This window comes from Chiloscyllium punctatum, chromosome 24 (assembly GCF_047496795.1).
Source record: "Chiloscyllium punctatum isolate Juve2018m chromosome 24, sChiPun1.3, whole genome shotgun sequence".
Classification (NCBI taxonomy): domain Eukaryota; kingdom Metazoa; phylum Chordata; class Chondrichthyes; order Orectolobiformes; family Hemiscylliidae; genus Chiloscyllium; species Chiloscyllium punctatum.
This window is the reverse complement of record NC_092762.1, coordinates 68,121,935-68,146,412: the sequence shown is the minus strand read 5'-3', so window position 1 is coordinate 68,146,412 and position 24,478 is coordinate 68,121,935. Positions and strand designations below refer to the sequence as shown.

At 38.8% G+C, this 24,478-nt stretch overlaps 1 protein-coding gene across 2 annotated transcripts; it reads right to left on the bottom strand.

The window, feature by feature from the left end:
- On the bottom strand, positions 1–18,653 carry LOC140494659 (uncharacterized). Of its 2 annotated transcripts, none has more exons than XM_072594088.1 (4): positions 18,237–18,653; positions 6,887–7,088; positions 3,792–3,858; positions 1–2,042 (listed from the first exon to the last, which is right to left on the bottom strand). In XM_072594088.1, the coding sequence occupies exons 1-4, from the start codon at positions 18,467–18,469 to the stop codon at positions 1,675–1,677; spliced, it is 870 nt and encodes a 289-aa protein (XP_072450189.1). In that variant the 5' UTR covers positions 18,470–18,653; the 3' UTR covers positions 1–1,674. The 2 variants fall into 2 exon arrangements, with proteins under 2 accessions (XP_072450189.1, XP_072450190.1); XM_072594089.1 differs by lacking the exon at positions 18,237–18,653 and adding an exon at positions 17,039–17,323.
- Positions 18,654–24,478: the final 5,825 nt, after the last annotated feature.

Genomic DNA, 24,478 nt, shown 5'->3' with positions numbered 1-24,478 from the left:
TGTTTATTGAGTCAACATCTGTTTTTCTTTGAGGCAATTACATGCACAATAGCTCCACTTGATAAATTTCTTTGTACATAAGAATCACGTGGTGCAATTATTCTGTAAGGTACCTTGTACTGGTATAGTGAAAGAAAGTCATCCATTTTTATAAAGTCATGAGTTATGTACTGCACTGGTTTATAATTCACTGGTACATAGTTTTTGATGAAGAAAAGTGATACAAAATATGTGTCCTCCAACATAAGCATTTTGAACAACTTTAAACTAGATATTATTAAGTAATTGGTGGTACAGTGATGACATATTTTGAACAAGGAATTGACCATAATACAAGATAGTGAGTTTTGAGAAGATTTATAGCTCAGGTTGAAGTTCTGGATGTAGATTTGCTTGCTGAGCTGGAAGGTTCGTTTTCAGACATAACATCATCAGTGAGCCTCCGGATGAAGCATTTGTGGTCTGGCCCACTTTCTGTTTATGTGTTGTTTCCTTGGGTTGGTGATGTCATTTCCTGTGGTGACGTCATTTTGAGAGACAAACAAGACAAAACACGTCTAGAAACCCCAGGCATCTCAGAAATGACTGCCAGACTACTCAGACACTCAGACCTCTTGGCATCATAGTAGCCCACAAACCCACCAACACACTAAAACAGCAGCTAATGAACTTTAAAAACTCCATTTGGACAACAAGCAAAACTGATGTCATTTACAAAACACATTGCAAGAATTGTAACAAACACTGCATTGGCCAAACGGGCAGAAAACTAGCCACCAGGATACATGAACATTAACTAGCCACAAAAAGACATGACCCACTCTTACTAGTATCTTCCATACAGAAGAGGAATGACACCATTTCGACTGGGACAACCCATCCATCCTCGGACAAGCCAGAGACACACATGAGAATTCCTAGAAGCATGGCATTCCAACCGAACTCTATCAACAAACACATTGACTTGGATCCCGTTTACCACCCCCTGAGAAATAAAAGAAATGACATCCTCATAGGAAATGACATCATCAACCCAGAGAAACCTTAAACACATTAACAGAAAGAGGGCCATTACACCAGTGCTTCATCTGTAGGTTCACTGATGATGTTACTTAGTATGGTGACAAAACGTCTGGAAACGAACCTTCCAGATCAGCAAGCAAACCTACATCCATAATCCAAAGTCTGTTTTCTAACCCTATAATCATAACTAGAATGATCTTTTGAACTGTCCAGCAGAAGTGGCAACTACAAATCCAAATGCTATACAAATTTTCAATAATGGAAATCTGAATGGGCTATTATTGAGTAATGTTCTGAGGGAGATTTACAAATATGAAGTAAAATTATTCAATTGCATTAAAACCTGTGTGCTGAAATCATGTTAATGGATTCAATAATTAATTTGATAAATTAGATCATTTGAAAATACAGATCCAGATATTTTAACTTTATTGAAAGCAAACTTCAGTGGCAGTAATTGTATTGGCTCAATTTCCAAAGTGATAAAATATTCAACATTTTCCTTCAATCTTCTGTGGGATGAGATGAATAAAATGACAGCTCAGCTGACCACTTTTTTTGTCTTGTTTTTACTTACATTTAATATTTTCTCTCAATCTTGAGCAGAATATATACCACTCTATAACTTTTATATAACTTTTCATACATTCGTTACAAGTGCCACACTTTCTTCATATATGCCTCTTTAAAACTGTAGTCACTGATGTAGTACCCCATGTCAGGATGACTCTTCAGGCTACAAGCAATAGAAGTTGTTTTAAAATATTCCAGAAACTGATGTGTTATGTTCTGAATACTAATAATTGTGTCCTCTAATGCAGGCAAGACCTGATTGATGTACTGCATCCAATCTGGAAGATTTATTTTCCACCATTCCTGATCAGGATCAGGCAGAACTGTTCCATTTGACTCCAGGACATGGACAGAGTTCTTGTATAATTCCTCTGAGAGCTCCAAAACATCTTTGCAGAACATTTCCAAACAGACCAGTGATTCTGGAAACACGCAGAATAAGGACTCTTGAAAACAAAAGAGAAATCATTTCAGCATTTTTAAAATGTGTATGTCAGTGTCTTCTCAATGTCTTTCTCTTCTTCTTGGGGTCTCTGTCTAAAGGAAGGACCAAGCCACAATCCATAATCTCCACTATGGGTAGGACAAGAAGACTGCTGCCGGCTCCATTCCAGCCAGAATGGGGATCGTGCCCCATGCTATGAGGGGAAACATTTAAAAGGGAATTAATGGGCAACTTTTTCACGCAGAGAGTGGTGCATGTATGGAAACAGTTGCCAGAGGAAGTGTTGGAGGCTGGTACAATTACAACATTTAAAGGAATCTGAATGGGTATATGAATAGGAAGGGTTTAGAGGGATATGGGCCAATTGCTGGCAAATGGGACTAAACTAATTTAGGATACCTGGTCAGCATGGACGAGTTGGACTGAAGGGTCTGTTTACATGCTGTACATCTCTATGACTCTATAACTGGACTAACCAAACCCATAAGGAGTTAGTTTCTGGATGTAGCACTTCTGAACAATATTCTGGCTCATTCCCAACCCCAGTTGAAAGACACAAGCTGCCTCCAGATTCCCCAAACTCCCTACTGATCAGCAGATCTGATCTTCTCTACCTGTTAGCACTTGACTCCTCACAGTTCTCAGTCCTTGCTCACCTTGCTTTTCGGTTATATATCTGCTGCTCTCCTCTCTTTCTTTCCCGTTCCAAACCCCACACACCTTTCCACCTCCTCTCCATCTCCTTATCTTGAGTTCAAACCCTATTCTCTTCCCCATCTCTCTTGTTCCTACAAAGAAAGGTCACCATGTGATCTTCTTCGTGAGTCTAGGATGCTTCTCACTATTCAGCTCACATGCAGACAGTAGACTTTGGCAAAAATGTACTCTGACACTCATATTCTCTCACAAGTCAGAACCTTTCATCAGTCCAAACTTTCAAAAGTTTAAGGAAACTGATTTTTAAAAATGAAGTACTGCTAGTATGTAGTCAAGCAAATCGTGCAATAAACAATGATTTAAACTCAACCGGGACTAAGCATGGTTGATATGGTCTCACACCATCATTACTTTGTGAATTGGCTGTGAGTATGTTACCTCTGGCTGTCTGCCTCTTTTCTGCAGCTTTTACTGACATGCCTGGGTGGCCAAGGAGCAGGGGTTAGCAAGTTCACTTGAAGCCTTGTGTAACTCACAGGCAACCATGGAGGTCTTTGTGTTTAATGTTTAATTCATTCATGGAATGTGGGCGTCATTGACAAGTCGAGCATTCATAGACCATCCCCAATTGCCCTTGAAGTGAGTGGCTTGCTTGGCTATTTTGAAGGGGAGTGAACCACATTGCAATGGGTCTGGAGTCACGTAGGCTAGACCAGGGTAATAAGGGTAGCTGTTCCCTTCCCTCAAGGACATTAATAAGCCAGATGAGTTTTAATGACAAATCACCAGACCCATGTACTGAGAATATTACTCTGGGGTTCTGGATTACTAGGCGAAAGTGAGGACTGCAGATGCTGGAGATCAGAGTCAAGATTAGAGCGGTGCTAAAAAAGCACAGCAGGTCAGGCAGCATCCGAGGAGCAGGAAAATCAACATTTTGGGACTAGTCCAGTGACATTACCTCAATTACATTAGTTGTGACTCTAAACAGGTTCACCTTAAGTTTTCTGTTTGTTTCATAGCTCTGCTGTGACCAGCACCTCCTCCTTAATTTATTTAAAGAAAGGATGTAGTGCTATTAAAAAAAACATACCAGCACTGGATTCAGAAATACAGCTCCCAACGGTTTGGCTTTCTTTGTTATGCATGTGTATCAGTTCCTGTAGCAAATAAAGAAGCAAAGATACAAACTGTTTGCTGAAATCCTATTTCTTTATTTGTCAGATTGTTTAAAGTAAAACACTTTTATTGGTTCACAACACCAAGCATTTGTCTCTTTCTACTGAGCTCTATAGTTGCACAGGAATATCCTATAATAATGGGATGAGTGAGAAAGTTGTGTTAGTTTTAGCTAATCACCCTAATGAAATTGGGGTATGTGAGGAATGAAAATCGCTGAGGCACGATGCTACCTTTACGCTGCAATTTCAACTGTGTCTTATGACCTCATTCCAGGCAAGCGTGGAGCTGACTGAAATAAAAAATGCTGGGGGTCTGAGGATAACAATCATTTTAGCATATTTTCTGTAAGGTCAACACCTACTGCTCACTTCCAATAATCATGATGCCAAAACACGGCAGATGAAAAAGTTAAACCATAAAGCCCTTCTCGGCTCCACAAGGAAATCTAGGGCCTCCTACACCACAGGTTACCCTTCGGTTGTCTGTGATTTACTTTACAGACCTCCAACCCTCATCAAGAAGTATCTTTACTGGTGCTTTCTTTTCCCAACCCCCCTGCACATACCAGGTTTTAGAGACAATTAGGCTAACTTATATAAATAAAAAATACAGGGATCTTGAAGTTGAAATGACACCATGCCAGTAACTATGAGAACGTGGTGCTTGGAAACTGTTACATTTGGGCTATTGAAACTAGAATCTGTTATGGCAAATTCATAATATCAGCAAAGCATAGTGATTGATGACCATTTGGAGAGTGAGAAGAAATAGGGTTTAACATCACATAACTCTGGGGTACCTTCAACAATTTAGTTTACAATGGTGGTGACAGAAGAATGAAAGCAATCTGGCTGCCTCAGAACGGCATGTGAGAGGTCAAATCTATAGACAGCAACATCACTAATAAATCAGAAGGGCTGAACTATTCAAAACATGGCTGCAACTCTAACACTGACATTATCTCAAAAATTCTAAGTAGGTATACAACAGAGGGAATATGGCCAAACGTCTCCCAAGCTTCTGGGTGGTGCCATCCTTTGTTGATCATTTTTATTTTTCTTAATTTTAGTCACTCTTTCACAAGGAGGACTATGGTATGATATAGTTCTTGCAGGTTGTAATCAGCCCTTATTGCAAAGTTTCCTGTATTTATTCTGTTCACAGAAAGTTTCCAATAGGAAAAAGTGGGAGAGTTCAATGTCCAGACGCAGCACATTCCTGCAATGCATGTGCTTAAGCACAGATACACCTGCTCTCTGGAATAACTGAAATGTGTGGATGCATGGTAATTCATTCAGAAGGTCACAATGTTGATATCACTATCCTTTAAACTTGTCTCACCTCACATTGACAACAAGCTGCTGTTGTCCAAAACAAGAAACCTAAAGCCAGGAAAAGACTGCTGCTCCATCAAACCTATCCCATACAGCTGTGATGTCATTGCACATCAGGTGAATAGTCACCAGTTTCATGTCTTTGTTCATGAGGCAAAAGACTGGGTGAACAGATGAGTCAGCTGGAGTAAAAACTGTTGGCATTCAAGAAGCCATAATCTCTCATGCCCAGGCCATCACTGTAACTAAGGCTTGAATTCCCTCTCATTGCCTTTTACAGGGTTCTTCTGGCATAGTGGTAGTATCCCTACCTTTGTGCCAGATGGTTGGGTTCTTGTCCCACCTGTTCAGGAGGTGTGTGACAGATTGAAAGGTTTTTATTTAAACAAGGCCACAAGCTGGGTAGAAAAAATAAGCCACAACCTGCAGCAGTCAAAAACAAGCAAAAAAACCAAATTCATGGTGATTTGGTGATGGAAAAAAAGTTTAGTTGAGTATGATAGTACTTCCAGATATAAAAAGAAAAGAAAAGAATCCTGGACACTCAAGTCATTCCTAAGCGTTGGACTTGCATTTGATGGTGGTCTCAATAAAGTCAAATTAGTAGCTCAGCATCAGTAGCTCACAGAGTCATTTGAACATGTACAAGCATTTACTTATTATAGGATTTTCAGCCTACATCACGGTGTCAATGGATTGCTACCTTATACAGTTACAGATAATCAGGGAGAAGGTGGCAGCTCTAAGGTCATTTAGTGTGATGAGTCTGTGATTAAACATCTAGCAGGAAATCTAAAGCACAAAGGGACTTGGAAGTCATGCTGGTTCTTAAGGTTAACATGTGAGCTCACTTGGCAGTTAGGAAGTCAAGAGCAATGTTTGCATTCCGAGAGGGCTAGAATGCAAGAGTAGGGGTGTACTCCTGAGACTTTATTTGACTGAATTTGGAATATTCTGAGTAGTTTTGTGTCCCATACCTAAGGAAGGATGTACTGGCCTTGGAGAAAGTCCAGAGCAGGTATAATAAAATGATTGCGGGAATGAAAGGATTGTCACATGAGAAGTGGTTGAGGATTCTGGGTTTGTACATGATGGAGTTTAGAAGGATGAACAGGGATCTCATTGAAACCTACATAATACTGAGAGGCATGGAAGAATGGACATGGAGGAAATATTTCCACCAATAGGTCAGGCTGGGACCTGAGGGCAGGGAGTGAAGGGATGACCCTTTAGAACTGAGGTGAGGTGGAATTTCTTCATCTAGAGAGTGGTGAATTTATGAAACTCATTGTCGCAGAAGGCTGTGAAGGCAAGTCGTTGAATGTATTTAAGATAGAGATAGATAGGTTCTTGAATAGTAAGGGGACCAATGGTTATGGGGAGGAGGCAGGAAAATGGGGTTGAGAAACACATCAGAGGCTCAACTGGCCGAATGGCCTAATTCTGTTCCTTTATCTTATGGTTGTTATGAATAAACACGATCAACACACCAAACTTCAATCTAGAGTGAATTGTTTTTTTTCTGCATTCACCATGTTGGATAGTATATTAATATAATTCTCACTGGCTCCTATTCTCAGACATGATAAATAGAATTGGAATTTATAGAAGGCAAATATTTATATTGCAAACAAATTTAATGCAAAAGGTTTTGACAGTGATAGCTACCTACCTCAGTGGTGACCGCTGCATGGCGTAAATTTTTTTTCTGTAAATATATAAATTCTGAGATAAATTTCACATGTTGCTGCTCAATAGAATTCAGTTCAATATCAGTAACACCTTTTCGATGGAGCTCATATACTTTTCCGCTCCAGTTGTGCCGAAGAGTGGTGATGCTATTGGTTGCTTCTGCGGACTCTGTACCATTCCATCTGCAAGACAATAACAGACAAAGGTTTCCAATTTCAGAATACTTCATGATCTAGCTGGTGAATTTCAGTGCTAGGTTGTTGACAGGTCTGTAGGCCATATGTCCCAAAGACTGTCTATTAGTTTAAAATAGCACATCCCTTCAGCTAAGAAATGAAAGAACTGCGGGTGCTGTAAATCAGAAATAAAAACAGAAATTGCTTGAAATGTTCTGCAGACCTGGCAGCATCGATGGAGAAAAATGAGAGTTAGCGTTAGTTCTGAGCAATGGCCACTGGAGTGGAAATATTAACTCCAATTTCTCTTTGCAGATGCTGCCAGACCTGTTGAGCTTTGCCAGCAATTTTTGTTTTCACATCTCTTCAGCTGTCTGGTTAGCTCAATTGGTTGATCTGCAAGCACAATGATGCCAACAGCATGGGTTCAATTCTTGATCTGGCTGAGGGTACCATGAAGGATTTGCCTTCTCAATTGCTCCCCTCACATGACCCTCAGATTAAATCACCACCATTTGTCTTTAATGAGAGCAGCTCTATGATCTGGTAGGACTATGGCAACTTTATTTGACCGTTTACTTTTCATAACAAGCAAAGTACCGACCGTTTCCAACCAGCCCATGCTTGCAAAATCCTTGAACCCAGTGTCCATCATTAGATGTAAAGCTGTAATTGTATAGCATTTGCTCAACAATTCCAATGTTTGAAGAATTGTGTTGGCAATTTAGGACTGTCAGTCAAGCTTGCAGGGAGGTGTCCTTGTGTGCTAGAAGCTACACAAACTAATACACAGGGCTGTTTTTTCACAGACAGAATCCGTACATTAATTCTACCTGTTTCAAATCAACAAACTAGATGACAGCATTTGATAGGAAAGCCCTGACCACAGTGAGAGTTTAAAATGTAACCAAAGCTTGACATTTAATTGTCATTCATCATTAATCAGTTCATTTTCCCTGGCCACACTCTGTCAATCAGAGTCCACTTGCTAATCTAACAGTACTCATGCAGAATAAACATTGGTTTTCCTTTTGAATGAGTGTTCTTTAAAATTGTCCGGATGAGTGCAAGATAAGAAACTTCAACAAAATGAGTCTTTCTTCAATGTGCTAAATTACATGAAGAATGTTCAATGCATGATCAAACATAACTTTCATGTTTCTGCTCTCACATAATTTAGAAAGAATACAGGCCAAACATTGTGTGTCAAATTGTGTACAGAGTATCATGTAGTATATGAAAATGATGGACAGAAAAGACCCATTTTTCCATAATCTTAAATTAAATGGGATCTTTCATAAAATTTGGACCTTTGCTTTCCACTGATGCTGTTTGACTTTTCTGTACACTTTCTGCAATTTTTATTTTGTTTCAAATAATGGGCTAGAAATTGGCAGTGAGATCCGCAAAAAGGTTTGGAAGAGCACTCCTGCTTACGTCTGGACCATTCTCTCTTGGGAAAGGCTTTCAATAGTTGGAGTTAATAGTTGATGCCTGGTTAGGCTTTATAATGTCTAGAAACAGGAAACTTGGATGCCCTACCCGTTTCTAGAACATTGCAGTTGTGATTCCAAAATATGTCAAATGCCCTCACATGGTTTTCTAACCAGACATTCCCAAAATTTTCTGCAAAGCTTTTGGTTTCACATATTTTGTAATTAACCTGTTCAAAGATGTTGTAATAACGTTTGGCGAAGGATGAGATTTGTTCCTACCACCACACCACAAAAGCTTTTCTGGTTCATATTCAGGTATATTTAATTAACCTATTCAGTGATGTTGTGCCATCCTTGGGCTCCTTAGTTCAAAGTTATGGACACTACCACTGCTCCACAACAGCCTAGGTCCACATTCAAAGACATGATCTGAAGGTTGATAAAGTGGTCAAATTAGCACCCTCGATTGCTGACCTCCTATTCTTCAATCAAGACACATGTGCTATTATACGGTTCCTCCATAATTGGTACTGATACTTTCATAGCTGAAAATGTGTTGCTGGAAAAGCGCAGCAGGTCAGGTAGCATCCAAAGAGCAGGAGAATCGACGTTTTGGGCATGAGCCCTTCTTCAGCCTGATCTCCAGCATCTGCAGTCCTCACTTTCTACTGGTACTTTCATCCAGAGTTGAGGGGTAGGATCTTGTTGAAATGCTATAACCATTCCAAGATATTCAAATGAGGTCGAGAGGGGTATAGAAGAGGACAGGAATCCTAATACTGATCAAGGAATCAATTATAGCAGTATGGGGTGATGCTCTCTTGGAAAAACTATAAAATTAGACCACATTGATAAGAGTGAAATAAAACACAAAAGAGCAAATGTGATGAACATCCTAACCAGTCAGGAAGAGATAGGGAATCAAAATTTCAGAGAAGTGTAAGAATAATAAGGCATTAGTAGTAGGAGATTTTAACTACACAAATATTAACTGGAACAGTTTTAGTGCGCAAGGTAGTGAGGGCACAAAATCCTTAAATTGCATCCAGGGAAACTATTTTAACCACAGAAGTGAGCTTGGGAAAGTGGAAGGGAACATTTTGGACATAATCACCATAATTCAGTTAGATTTAGGATAGTTAAGGAAAAAGATAAGGATGGGCGAAAAATTTCTTATCGGGGAAAAAGCTAAATTTACTAAGATAGGATACAATCTGGCCCAAGGGGACCTGGTGCAGCTAGTTGCAGATAAAACTAGACAGTGGGAGGTACTGATGGAGGAACCATCAAGGATACAGAGCAAATATAACCTCATAAAAACAAAGGATTGGGCCAAGACCACAAAACTCTAGATGTCATGGGACATAAAGCTTTGGTTTAAGAAAAAAAAGAGAAACCTATGAAAGATATCAAGAGCTCAATATGGCTCAATACTCCAGAGGAAGTGCAAAGAGGAACTTAGAAAAGCAAATTAGGAAAGCTATGGGAGTACATGGGAAACCGAAAAGGGTTCCGTAATATATAAACAGCAAGTGAATGATAAGAGAAAGAGTAAGGCCTATTATAGACCTCAAGAGGTAATATGTATGGAGACCCAGAAGACAAAGGCACAGTCGTCACTGAATACTTTGTGTCCGTCTTTACATTGGAAAATGATGCAGGTATAAACGTCAGGGTGGAAGAGGGTGAAATATTAGAAACAATTAACACAGAGAAGGTTCTAGCTGGTTATAGCAGCCGTTTAAGTGGATAACTTTGCAGACTCAGATACGATGTATCCTAAGCTGTTAAGGAAGACAAGAGAGGAGATAACAAGGGCTGTGGCAGGTATTTTCTGATCTTCTCTGGCCATAGGTGAGGATCTAGAGGACTGGAGGACAAATGTTGTCCTATTATATGGCACGGTGTCTCAGTGGTTAGCACTGCTACCTCACAGTGCCAGGGAACCGGGTTTGATTCCTGCCTTAAGCAACTGTCTGTATAGAGTTTGCACATTCTCCCCTTGTCTGCATGGGTTTCCTCTGGGTGCTCTGGTTTCTTTCCACGTCCCAAGATGTGCAGGTTAGGTGAATTGACCATGCTAAGTTGCCCACAGTGTTCAGGAATATGTGGGTTGGGTGCATTAGTCAGAGAAATGTAGAGTAATAGGGTAGGGGAACAGGTGTGGGTGGGATACTCTTCAGCAGGTCGATGTGGACTTGTTGGGCCAAATGGTCTGTTTCCACACTGTAGGGGTTCTAAGATGATTATTTTACAAAACGGAGATAGACCAGGAAATTACAGGCCAGTCAGTCTAACCCGATGTTATTAGAAAGAATTCTAAGTGACAGAATGCAAATGGAAACAAACAGATTGATTAGAGATAATGAACCTGGATTTGTTAAGGTTAGGTCACGTTTGACAAATTCTGCCCAAACGTTTTGAGGAGATAACGATGAGTGCTGATGAAGTAATGCATTTAATGAGCTTGAGATTGACTTCAGCAATACTTTTGATAAAGTCCCTGATGACAGACATGTCAAGAAAATAAGAATCCCATGGGAAAGTAGCATGTTGGATCCAAAATTGGCTGAGAAGCAGGAACAAGAGCATGATGTTAGAGGAATGTGACTGGAGGTGTGCTCCAGTGTGGTTCTACTGGGTCAGTGCTGAGGCTCTTGCTATTTGTGGTGTATATAAATTATTTGGACTTAAGTATAGGGGGAATGATCATGAAGTTCATGGATGACACAATATTTGGTGGCAAATGTGGTGGCAAAACGTGAACAGGATAGGTACAAACTGCAGGAGGGAATCAATAAATTAGTCAGCTGGGCAGAGCAAAGGCAAGTTAAATTCAACAAGGAAAAGTGTGAGATAATGCATTTGGGGAGGGCTAACAAAGCAAGGGATTACACTATGAATGGTAGAACTCTAGAAAATACTGAATATCAGAGGGACCTTGATGTGCCTATCAACAGATTCCTGAAGATAGCAGGGTAGGTACATCAGATGTTACAATGATTCAAATACTGTCAGATGTCACTTCTTTCAAAAAACATAAAGCATGAGACAAGCTATAAATCCAAACAAGGGGAGTTCTTCCATTATTTTAAATGAGGTCTAAATGAGAATAATAGTGTGTGAAAATGGAATATGTTTACTTTTTATTAGTTTGATTAAATTGGACTTTTGTAAAGCGGTGGACCTAATGAAGCTTGGATACCTTGGTTAAGTACTAACATTTTAATACATTTATATTTGTCTGGCAGAACACTGGTGTACTACACTCCTTTCCATTGTATTACACGCTACAACTGATATTAACCTAGAATTAGCTTTTGACATGTTCTCTCAAGACCACTTATTTATATAGAAAATAGGAGCAGGAATAGCCTATTTGGCTGCTTAAGCCTGTTTTTTTATTCAATAAGATAATAAACTTCACCTAAAGCTACTTTTCTGCTTGATCCCACATTCTTAAAGTTTGGCTGATCTCATTGGGTGTTAGCATATGACATGTACATGTTTAATTCAGTTAAAAAAAATCATGCAACACCAAATTTTTAACTCTGTTCACCTCAGTCCAACACCAGCTCCTCCAAATCTTGTTTAATTCAGACATTGTCATTTTATCTTATTTCAGTTCTTGTTTTGCAAAGTTATGAAATAAAGCTTATGCCTTGGATTGACTTGCAGTAACAATTTGCATTGGATTACAAATAAAAATGTAACTGCATAAATTGCTTAAGAGATTTAATCAAATTCTGGAAAAGCAATGAATTGTAACTCTTGAGAGTTAAATACTTTAATTCCATCATAGGAAATGAATAGGTTGTATTTATTTGAAATATGATATAGATCGAAATGGGAAAAAATGGCTACGAAAGTGCACTGTGTTAATAACAAATAGGATAGCATCAGGTGGATGGAGGTAACTATTCAATTGCATCCAATGCTCATGTTACAATGCAGGAATTGTATCTAGGCCATTGCCTTGGGGACATTTAGTTTGTTTGAATAGATAAGAAAGGCAGGCATCTATTCAAAGTGGGTGGTTACAATAGCGAAATGGCTCAACAGCAAGAAAAGTGATTGGGGTATTATTAGACCCAATGAATGTCGAAAGATTCAGAATGATTTGTTTAAATCATTAATTCTTTAATTTGGAGAAAAAGTGCCACATAAAATGAAAAAAAATACTACAGGTTTGAAAGCTAGGATTCACTACGTTCCCAGAGAAGGCCTGGAATTGCTTTGTTGTTCTAAGGTAAGTGTAGAATGACTTCAGATGAACAATTACATTTTTGATGCACAATGTAAACAAATATTCTAACACAAAAGTTTCTAACATGCAAGTATTAAAAGGGAAGACATGAATATGAATGATTTTATTGTCACGTGTACTTTACAGTGAGCACATTAAAATACAGTGAAAAGCTTTTCCACTGTTTCTATGATTCATGATTTGATAATATTAAAATTGGAAGAGCTCATCTAGAAGAGAAAGTTATATTTAATTTACTGCACAGTATTCATTTATTTCAGTGCATGAAAAAGGTTAAGCAAATCACTTGTTAAAACTTTTGACAAAATACCCTCATTGTTTCCCTGTTTAGCAAGGTGTTAACATGAAAATCATTCAAGTGAATCATTTCTGTCTCTTCAGTAATTAATGCTAGCTATAAGCAAAAAGTACTTAACATTTGTAACACTGTTGCTCTGAACGTGTCTTATTTTAATATTTAATGGTTGGTGTGATGCACATATAAATTGATAAAATGATTAATATTGCATTGAAGCCTTCTTAAGCTCCACATTAATTTTCCAAAGTATAATTTAAAATGAATGATAGGTCAAGTGATTTCCCAACATGCATTCACTGTGAATGCTGTCCATTACTGGAGAAGTGTTATTGGGGATTCATCACTTATGAGTAAGCCAGGGTCTGTTTTTATACTGAACAGTATTTCAAGAATGTTAGATATGGTTAAGAATATCATTATGCTGTCTTAGCAACTACAACCACTGGATGAAATAGACAGTGAATAGTACTCTAAGGGCTGGACTTTATCAGTGATGGGCTGTTTAATAGATTAATATCCATTGGTGAATTAAGCAGCAAAAGAATTTCAGTGATTTATAAAGGTTCAATTGTAAATCTGCAGTTTAACACAAACACGAGTTTCCACCTTTCCTTGTCCAGAAGTTAACTCTCCACAAGAAATGAAGCCAGTTTTATATTCAGAAGTGCTCTATATCACAACTCTTTTTTTTTCTCTATCACCAAATCACCCATGGTATTTTTTCCATCTATTGATCACCAACAATTAATGATCCTAGCTATTAAACACAAAGTCCAATGAGCAGCACCTACTCTCAATTAATTCTGAAGATGTGCTGGTTTAGTTTATAATTTTTTTTAGAATTAGGTTTTATTGTCCCGAGTACTCAAGCAAAGAAGTACAGTGAAAAGTGCACAAAGTTGCCGTTCTGTGGTGCCAGCTTAGGTACAGAAACCCTAAATAAGAAAAAAACAACCATCTTAGATATGAAACCTAAAAGGCACCTGCATTTCTAACATGGGTGTCCTAATGCCAGGCTGGAAAGTTAATACAGGAGAAAGTGAGGACTGCAGACACTGGAGATCAGAGGCAAAGCGCGTGGCGCTGGAAAAGCACAGTAGGTCAGGCAGAGTCTGAGGAGCATAAGCCCGAACATCAACTCTCCTGCTCCTCAGATGTTGCCTGACCCGCTGTGCTTTACCGGCGCCACACTTTTCAACCCTGGAAAGCAAACACAACAGAGTGTTTAGTTGACCTCCGATAACATTTTTTCTTAGAACAAGGTGTCCCAACCACTTAAAAGACAGGAGCCCGCCTCCAAGAACTGCCATCTAAACGGAGGACTGATAACTCTTAATTCTTAGCATCAGGTGTGGTGTCTACTGCTGGGATTGCAACTGTCAAAAGTAGATATCAAATTCCCCACAAGAGGTTGGAGTGCAAACATTAAGGCATTTTCTCTCAGGATACCCTTTGTCACTTGGGACCCCTGAGCCACAGATTACCAAAACAGCACGCTGCCCTAGCCTACAAGAAGCTGCCAGGTTTTACTGGGAGGTGTCCTCATATAGTGGGAAGGTCACCAGCATAAATTTCTAATTGGCATACACAACAAGTATATAACAAATGTACAACAATATGTAACAAGTAAATTGCCTGTGGTTGAGGAAAGATTGTTACTCCCTGTCACAAATAAAATTCCACTGCATTGAAAAAGTCACAGGCACTCCATGACCTCATCTTCCCTAACCATTTTCGAACCAACATCCACCTCCCTGTCTTCAGAGGGTTCATATAATTCAACCCTACATGTGCAATGCTCCACTCCAAGCAAGACTAAATCTTAATGTTGAAATGCAGATGGAAATTTTCACGTTGTGACCTAGTTTTGCACAGCACTGAAATTATATTATGTGCAAACTCAAGTAGAAAAGGAGATGGAAATTCACTGAGTGTGTTTTGGCTTTGTAACATGACACAGTCAGATTGGAATTTCCCAGCCCTTCGCAGTTTGTATCGGGTTCGAAGTCTTTGCCCATTCCCATATCAGTGTCTTTATGCCTCTCAGAACCAGACCACACTTAGCCCCAGCATTATACTGGGCTTAGTGCTGAGCTTTAAGCCCCACCTTTCTAAGGCATCTCATTCTGACCTCTATCATGATGCTCCCTCACTTCCATCTTTTCCAATCCATCACCTCTTCTGGATTATTTCAATACTTCCTTTGCTGATTTTCCATTCCGTACCCTCAATCAATTCCACTTTTCCAAAACCTTCACATTTCAAATATATCCTTTCCAACCTAAGCTGCATTCACCATTCACCATTCCCCTTTTATAAAATAACAGAGTATTTTATTCTTGATTCCAAGAGGTTTAAATTCCTCATCCATGTGTTTCAAATCCCTCCACTGCTGCTCTGACATTTCCTGCAATTTCCCATTTAAGTCACATGACAAACTGATTTGGGACTACACTGCCATCACTTCACTGTCAAACTTCTGAAACTCACTCCCTAACAGTTCTGTAGATATATCGACACAAGAACTGTGGAGGTTTAAGAAGGTGATTCACCACAATCATCTTAAAGGCAATTAAGAATGGGTGAATAAATGCTTGTTTTCCCACATCTAACAAAAATTAAAAGAAAACTACCTTCAGCTTTATATCTGTGATCACATTTTATGATGTGAGACAATGGCCCTTTTCCAAAGGATGTAGAGATATGGTGGTTTGCAAAAGAAGCCAAGTTAACATAAGGAAATTGTTTTTGGAAAGGAAAGGCTTTGTGATCTGGAATGCTATGCCTTAAAGTGGTGCAAGGAGATTCCATTTGCACTTTCAAAATGAAATTGGATAGCAAGTGAAGAAAAATTGGGAAAGGAACTATTTGCAAGTTCTTTCATCAAGCCAGCACAGAAAAATGGCCCCATCTACCTCCTTTTGTGCTGTACCACTCCACTATTAATAATGCAAACTAAGTCATAACAATGCTGAACTGTTCAATCAAATAATCCAAACTTAAAACAGCAAATAAATGGATTTTGGAGAAAGGTAAATGGAAAGCGTTTGGAACCCTTGGAAATAAAAGTTGAATGTGGAAATACATAAAACTGCAGACAGTAAACGTAACAGCAAAATAGATTCCCAGTAAAAAAATAATCAGGGAACAACGCTTAATGGCTGGATATGCAAACCCAATTAATGGCTTGAACATGACAGTTCAATAATAAATGACCCTATCCACAGTATGCCAATATTTGCTGAAGTTGAGCATCTTATTATGCTCCAAAATCAAAATTGATCTTGAAAAATGTTTCTTGCTGTAACTTGCTGGGAATTTATACTGGTTACCATACACCAAGGGCAAGAGGGCATTGAGATTTATATGAATGTCAGGAACAATGATATATCTCCTCTACCAATTCTATTTAGGCAAGGCTGGGTTTCACAGCCTTATCAAATACACTTGAAGAATTAAAGATAAAAAGAAAGATTGAATTAAGATGGAAGAGAGACAGAAAGCAAGCACAAGAAAAGGACATTAAAATCTGACATTTAAAAACTCCTATATTAATTAAGTATTTGGAGGAAGGAGGCATCACATTTTTAATTGTTTACTTTCTGGGCCAGTGACATTGATTAGCAATCATCAATAATTATTATGTAGTTGAAGGGGTGCTTATTCTGTTAATTATGAGACAACGTTCTTAGTGTCCATATAATGTGCAACAGCAGCAACTACACAAAAGCTGGGAGGAGCTGGAGAATAAAATGACATTCCCACGAAGCTAATGAGTGGTGAAAATCAGTTAGCACATTTGGGGATTTACAATTCATAAGGTAACTTCCCTTTGCCTCAAGTTGCTGACCAATTGGCACTTCAACAAAATATATCTTGTTCACATGCTGTTATTGTATTAGCAAATTTTGGCATAGTGAAAGAGAAACCCTCAATATGAAAAAGCCTAACCCACCTTTTGTTTGCAATTGTTTCCTGACGTGTCCACTCCTTCAGCGTCTCCTTTGCCTTCATCATCTACTCCATGATGTTATTTAGATCTTCCTTTCTCTTATTCTTTACCTCCTTCAGCTGTGAATCAGTGTGTATCACCATGGCCCAAGACTTACTCCATGAAACTAAAATACAAAAATCTAGGCTGACCCTCCAGTGTAAAACTGAGGGAGTGCTGCATTGTTGGAGATGCCATCTTTCAGAAGAGATGATAAAGTGAGGACCTGTCTGCTTTCTCAGGTGGATTGAAAAGTTACCATGACCCTATTCTGAAGCTCACCCTGAATCCCATGTTATCTAACTTTAGTTCACCGTGTCGAACCTTGTCAAAGGCTTTATTGAAGTCCAAGTGAACAATGTTTACCTTTCTGCCCTCATCAGTCATTTTGATCACTTTCTCAAAAAACTCAATCAAATTTGAGAGAAGCCATTACTGGAAAATTGTAAAGTTAAGGCAATTGGCTGATACAAAGCAATTTAAATTTATGATTAATAGATTGAAGCACTGATTAATGACTAATAAACTAGGTCATCTTTCACATACTTGGCCCAATTCACTGTCCTACACCAGTTTTAACCAGTGGCACTCTGTCATCAATCAAACGTCTTTGTCATCTCCAACTCACATAATTCTGAACCTTGCCTTACTTAACAATCAGAAGGTTCCGTGAATTAAGGAGCTGGTAGCCCCAAACTCATCAAATATTTTAGATTCGTTATTAGTAAAAACATCACCGTTTTCTTTATTGTGGGAGATATCACTTCCCGATACTCGAGCAGTTTTACACAAACCATTCTCTCCGGATCCGAAGCAGTGAGATTTCATGAAAAAAAGGACTGAATTATTTTTGGGGGTAGAATAGAAGATTAGAAACTTTCCCACGTATTAATATTAACAAATGCAGGACGTTATCGTGGACACATATCTGTCGGAGCCGGAAGGAACTAATTCACCATTGCAAGTGAGAAAATCTGCAACTATTTCCAAATGTCAAATCCCTCCCAAACTCTGATTGTGGATGTAATTTATTTTCTTCTCTGACCTAGATTAACAATGCATCCGCAGTGCATTTTTTTTAAACGGTGAGTTACGCCATTACCCATCATATGTGGTAAATACCTCGAAAATACAAACATAAAACCAACATGCAAAGCTCTACCTTCGGTACAAATTGACAATGTCATTAAGAGCATCAGCCCACTTCCAGCGGTAGTACAGGAGCAGGATATTGGAAGGTCTGCTGATCCACTGTTTGGATGCATTTCCAATTGATTTGAGCAAGATGACAGCATCTCTCCGGGCTGCGTTGAGCAAGGCTTCGTGACTTTTGATTAAATCCACTGACCAGAGCGCCCGGTATCGCTTGTTGGAAATATCACACTGCTGCAACATGCCTGGATGGAGTCATCTGGTGGAGCTATTGGCGTTTGCAGTCATACCGCTGGCCCACTGCAGATAGCCATCTCACTCTCCCTCTTACTCTACCTACCTATGTATCTCACCGAGATTTCAACAAATTTCACTGACGTCACAGTAATGGACTTGCTGTGAAATGATTTTAAAGTCAACCCCCGCCAAGTTATAAATATAGAAACGGTATCATAGCAACAACAGCTGGCAGCAAGTCCCACGAGTGTAGGACGGGTGTCATGGCCAATCAGTTATAAGAGAATTGTAACGGTTTACATGTCTTCCCTGGCTCAGGGATGAGCAAAAATTGGAGCGAAGTTGCAGAACATTGCAAATGCTCGGCTGCTAGTTGTCAGCACCTTTGGAACATCCATCTAGAGATGGTGATGCAGACATTCAATTGCAACGAGTCCAGCAAGTTTGTCACTCTGTGAACAACTAACTGCATGTAATATTGCTTCCTGGATGACAATTTTAAGTAATGCAAAAGTTATTATGAGCTTAAACCCTCCCTACTCGTCCCCACCTTATTGTTGAGGTGGTACCTGTGTTGTTCCATCTTCACTGTGACAACTGCAGATTACAAATGCAATCTGTAATCAGCTGCATTTTGGGATGGAGCTCCTGCAATAAGAAGCAAACTGTGACCATGAGTTTCGTTGTGGTCAGTGTAATTACAAGTGAGAAACAGTTGTTGTTTGTCCCACTTTATTATTTTATAACTGAGGCCATTAAGTCAGGGCAGCACGGTGGCTCAGTGGTTAGCACTGTTGCCTCATGGTCCCACGTTCGATTCCAGCCGCAGATGACTGTCTGTGTGGAGTTTGCACATTCTTCCCTGTGACTGCGCGGGTTCCCTCCGGGTGCTCTAATTTTCTCCCACAGTCCAAAAATGTGCAGGTCAGGTGAATTGGCCATGGTAAATTGCCCGTAGTGTTAGGTGCATTAGTCAGAGGGAAATGTGTCCAGGTGGGTTACTCTTCAGAGGGTCAGCATGGACTGGTTGGGCTGAAGGGCCTGTTTCCATACTGTGAAGAATCTAAAAAAAAGAGAAACGTTAACTTTCTGTTTTAAAGTTGGCAAATGCTTGAGGCAGAGTGTTGGCATGTGACTATCTTCTGTCGGGGAAGAGTAGGAATTTCAAAAAAACACACAAGTTGTGATGTTAAGCAGAAAGATGTAAAAGCTGATACACCTTTCATTTGGTGTTCCATTTCTACTAGCATGGTCCATAGAGCTGCAGCAGTCAAAGTCTGAAACCACGAAATTTCTTAAGGCTTTTCATTGTTATATTAAAGTATGAGTATTGGGTCACAAATATGATGCTAATAAACTTCATGGCTTCAGGTCAACCCAGCTTAAAACCTCCCTTCTCATAGAGTCACAGTCAGAGTCATACAGCATGGAAACAGACCCTTTGGTCCAACTTGTCCATGTCAACCAAGTTTCCCAAACTAAACTAGTCCTATTTATCTTTGTTTGGTCGATATACCTCTAAACCTTTCCTATTCATGAACCTATCCAAATGTCTTTTAAATGTTGTCACTGTTCTTGCTTCTACCAATGCCTCTAGCAACTTGTTCCATATATGAACCACTCTCTATATGAAAAAGATGCCCTGCAGGTCCCTTTTAAATCTTTCTTCTCTCATCTTAAAATGATGCCCTCTAGTTTTGAATTCCCTTACCCTAGGGGGTTGAACAAAAAAAAACTTTTAATTTTGCAAAATAACAAACAGCAGATGGCGCAGCTCTGAAACAAACAAAAACAGAAATTGCTGGAGAAACTCAGCAGGCCTGGCAGCATCTGTGGAGAGAGAAAACAGTTAACTTTTGAGTTGTTATTAACCTGAAAATTAACAACTGAGACTAATTCAAATGTAAACTTGCACAAAGAAATTAAAGTAAAGGTGCAATGTACATTCATGTTGAGTATCTATATTGGTAGCTTCCCTGAATTATGACATTTTAAAGGATGGGGATTAAGATTTAATTCTAATTACTTCTTGTGCTGTACTGCTAGAAATAATCTGTTTTCTTAAGGATGCCATCTGTTTGACTATTTGGGTTGTACTTAAAGAAAGGAAGAATCTGGATGTTTGTATGGCTACTTGTTATGTTTTATTATTCCAATAATTTCTATTTGAGATTTTGCCCATTATGTAATTTTTATTGCATAGGCCACATGCTGTTAAGATCTGAATTTAAAATTATAGCATATTTGTTAACGATAGTGGTTTGTTGGGATATTGTGCAAATGAGAATTCTCAATGAAGGACAAAAGTTCACAGTACAGGATGCCACTAAGAATAAGAATAAGAAGAAAGAATGATGAGGTAATTAGCATTATCTTTGGGCAATAGATCATAAAATACTTTATATGGAACATGTATTGTCAGTGTCTGGGCAGAAGTCAGCTGACTAAGTGGGGTGTGGGAGCCTATGTAAGAAGGTAAAGGAGTATACATCCAATAAACTCTGCTAATCAACCAAACAAGATAAAATATTGTGCAAACAAGTCATTAGTGATGGTATATATTCCATGAAGCAATTTGGTGATGAGGAAATCATAAATCCTGATAAAGCTTACATCATCCACAGAATTAACCTTTTAGCAATTGTGTGAAGGACTGAAATGAAAATTCTAATGGTAAACAAATTTATCTCTCACATTTTCTTTAAGGTTAACCCCTTTTATCTTAAACATATGTCCTCTAGTAATTGCCATTTCAATCCTTGGAAAAAGACTCCAACATCCATCCTATCTATACCTCTCATAATTTTGTGATCAACTGTCAGACTGGCCTTCACCCTTTGACATTCAAGTGAAAACAAATCAAGTTTGTCAAATCTCTCGTCATAGCTAATACCCTCCAAAGCAGGCAACATCCTGGTAAACCGTTTCTGTAGCGTCTCCAAAGCGTCAACATCCTTCAGGTAGTGTGGCAACCAGAATTGTACACAATATTCTAACGTGGCCAAACAAAAGTTCTGTACAGTCATTATAGCAAAACATGCAATTATATCACTTATACCTGATTTATATATCTTAGTTAATCCACAAATCCTGTTGTGTTAAGTCTCACATATCAATCTATCTTTAAGAGATAGGCTTACATTATCACTATGTCATGGCAAGTGACCTGGGGGTATGAAGGTCTCACTAGTGCCTCTTGAGGTGTAGTGGTAATTTCCCTGGGCCAGAAGATCTGGGTTCAAGTCCTACTTGTTCCAGAGATGTGTCTTTACAATTCTGAACAGGTTGTTTAAAATAAATAACATCTTACCCCAGAATTGTTCGAAGCATGATATGCCACAGGAAGCATGTACACAATTTTAATCTAATATTTGTATGTAATAGTTGTAATAAATCTGTAATAATCTGTTGGACTTTTCGAAACCCACAAAATTGTAGATACAGCAGGTAAATGGAGGCCAATTGGAATTTGGGCATTTATTGCAAAAGGAACGGGGAAGTCTTGCTGCAACTGTATAAAGCATTCATGAGACTACACCTGCAGTATTGCATACACTTTGGTCCCCTTACTTGAGGAGGGATGTAGTCATATTAGCGGCAGTTCAAAGGAGACAGTCTTGATAGATTCCAGAGATTAGGGGTTTGTTTATTGATGAGAAATTGAGTACTTTAGGCCTTACTGTCTTGAGTTGAGAAGAATGAGAAGAGATCTAATTGAGATATATAAAATGTTAAAGGGGCTTGAGAAAGTAGATATTGAAAGGGTGTTTCCTCATATGCAGTAATCTAGGACAAGATGTTGTGGGTTTAGGAAAAGGAATAGCAGACTTAAAACACCCAAATAAGAAAAAGTTACTCTCTCAAAGGACTGTGAATCTGTGGAATTCACTACCCCAGAGTCCAATGGAGGAGATGAATTTAAAGAGGAGATGAATTTTTAACTAGTCACAGGTTGAAGGAGACCAGGCAGGAAAGTGAAGTTAAGGCCGAGATGAAATCAGCCATGATCATACCAAGTGGCACAGCAAGCTCATGAGGCTGAATTTCCTACTTCTACTCCTAGTTCTTATGTTCTTATATCCTTACAAAGTGGGGAAATACCATACGCATTGCGACACCAGGGAAAATACCCTCCTGGAAACAAAGCCACATCAAAGTTAGCAGTGGTGGCTTTCCATCAAAAGACTCCAATATCTACACAATATCATATTGACCTAAAAAAAAATGAAAAGCTAGAAATGTTGCAGATCTAAAGAGACTTTTAGAAGATTTGTGTATTTAAGCCATTAAATTTCACGAACAGTTAAAAGATTTAATATTAAGCAGGATTGTTTGCCCATAAGTTTTGCTGTGGGTTGGTTCAAAATCTGCATATTTGCATGCAGGACAAATACTGCAAAATATTTCCAACTATCGCAAATCAGTCTTGTGAGAATCATTATTAGTGGTACCGTTGTCTTGGCTATGTACTGTTCTGCTGCAGAAAGAACAAACAAACCCTCAGGATTAAATCATAAAATTTGACAATATGGCTGGAGGACTAGAATATAATGAGTTAAAAGTCTTGCTGCATTTAGACTAAGCTCTGGTTAGCATTGTGCTGAGTTTTTTGGTATTACACCTTTGGATGAATACATTGGCACTTGAAGGAGTAGAAATTGCAAGGGTTAAATACCATGGTGAGAATAAACAAACCAAGCTTATGTTCCTGACAATTTAGAAGATTAAACAGTGATTTTGCAGACGTTTTCAAGATATTAAAGGTGCTGATATGTTAGATAGAGAGAGCATTTTCACTGATTGTGGAATCCAGGGGACATATGTTAAAATTGGATCAAAACCTTTCAGAACTCAAATTAAGACTATCCTCCATTCAGGACTGTTAAAGTTTGAAATCCTCATCCAGAAGTGGAAATCGATAATGGATTGCCTGAGAGTGAGAGATTTTTGTTAGCCAAAATATTAAAAATTAGAGGGGCAAAGTCCCAATCAGCCATGATCTCACTGATTGGTAGTAAAGGGTTGGCAGTTAAATGACTTTTACTTATGTCTATGCCAGGCCAGAATGTAGATTAACATGCAAAACAAAGGTAAAAGTTAATATGAAATAACTTAATGCTTGTCAAATAGTGTGAAATATAACTGTCTCAAAACAGAAATAAGTTGAATAGTTAAATTGAGTATTTATTGCTTAAAACAGGAGTTATTATGTCGAAATAATTCTGCTTCTGGCACCAAGATAACAGATGCTTTTGGGATTAATGGAATAATATTTTTACCATGTATTTTAAAATCCTTTAAATTCATGTTATAGATAAGGATTTTGGTTTATTCTGTGTCATTTTCATTTCTGTTGGACAAGAAACTTCTGTTTATTGTTAAAGCAAAATCTGTAACATTGCGGCTTATGTTTTAATGGAAGACCACCTCATTAAAACCAAAAATACAAGATGTGATCCATCAAGGCAAATTTCAATCTGGAATCTGATTGTCCAGCAATCACATCAGCTGGGATCAGAACAAAATCGAGGCTACTGTTAAGGAATGTTTGAAGGCTTTACAAGATCTGCTGCTCCCACATTCAAAAATGACAATAATGGGGGGAATTCAAGATGGCTTGTTAGTGGGTGAACATTTTGGTGATGGCGACCACAATTCTGTGACTTTCACCTTGGTTATGGAGAGAGATAGGTGCGCACAACAAGGAAGTTTTTACAATTGGGGGAAGGGAAATTACGATGCTGTAAGACAGGATTTGAGGAGCATACGTTGGGAGCATAGGCTGTCAGGGAAGGATGTGGTGGAAATGTGGGACTTTTTCAAGGAGCAGATACGACGTGTCCTTGATATGTATGTACCGATCAGGCAGGAAAGAAATGGTCGTGTGAGGGAGCCTTGGTTGACGAGGGAGGTTGAATGTCTAGTAAAGAGGAAGAAGGAGGCTTACATAAGGTTGAGGAAACAAGGTTCAGACAGAGCAGTGGAGGGATACAGGATAGCCAGAAGGGACCTGAA

Bases quoted from the DNA above. Each gene is read 5' to 3' on its own strand.
- LOC140494659 (XM_072594088.1), bottom strand. From the start codon at position 18,469: ATGTTGCAGCAGTGTGATATTTCCAACAAGCGATACCGGGCGCTCTGG. The intron at 7,089-18,236 runs GTAGAGCTTTGC...ATTGTCTTGCAG, and splicing joins ATTGTCAATTTGTACCGAAG to ATGGAATGGTACAGAGTCCG. The intron at 3,859-6,886 runs GTAGGTAGCTAT...TATTTGCTACAG, and splicing joins ATGCAGCGGTCACCACTGAG to GAACTGATACACATGCATAA.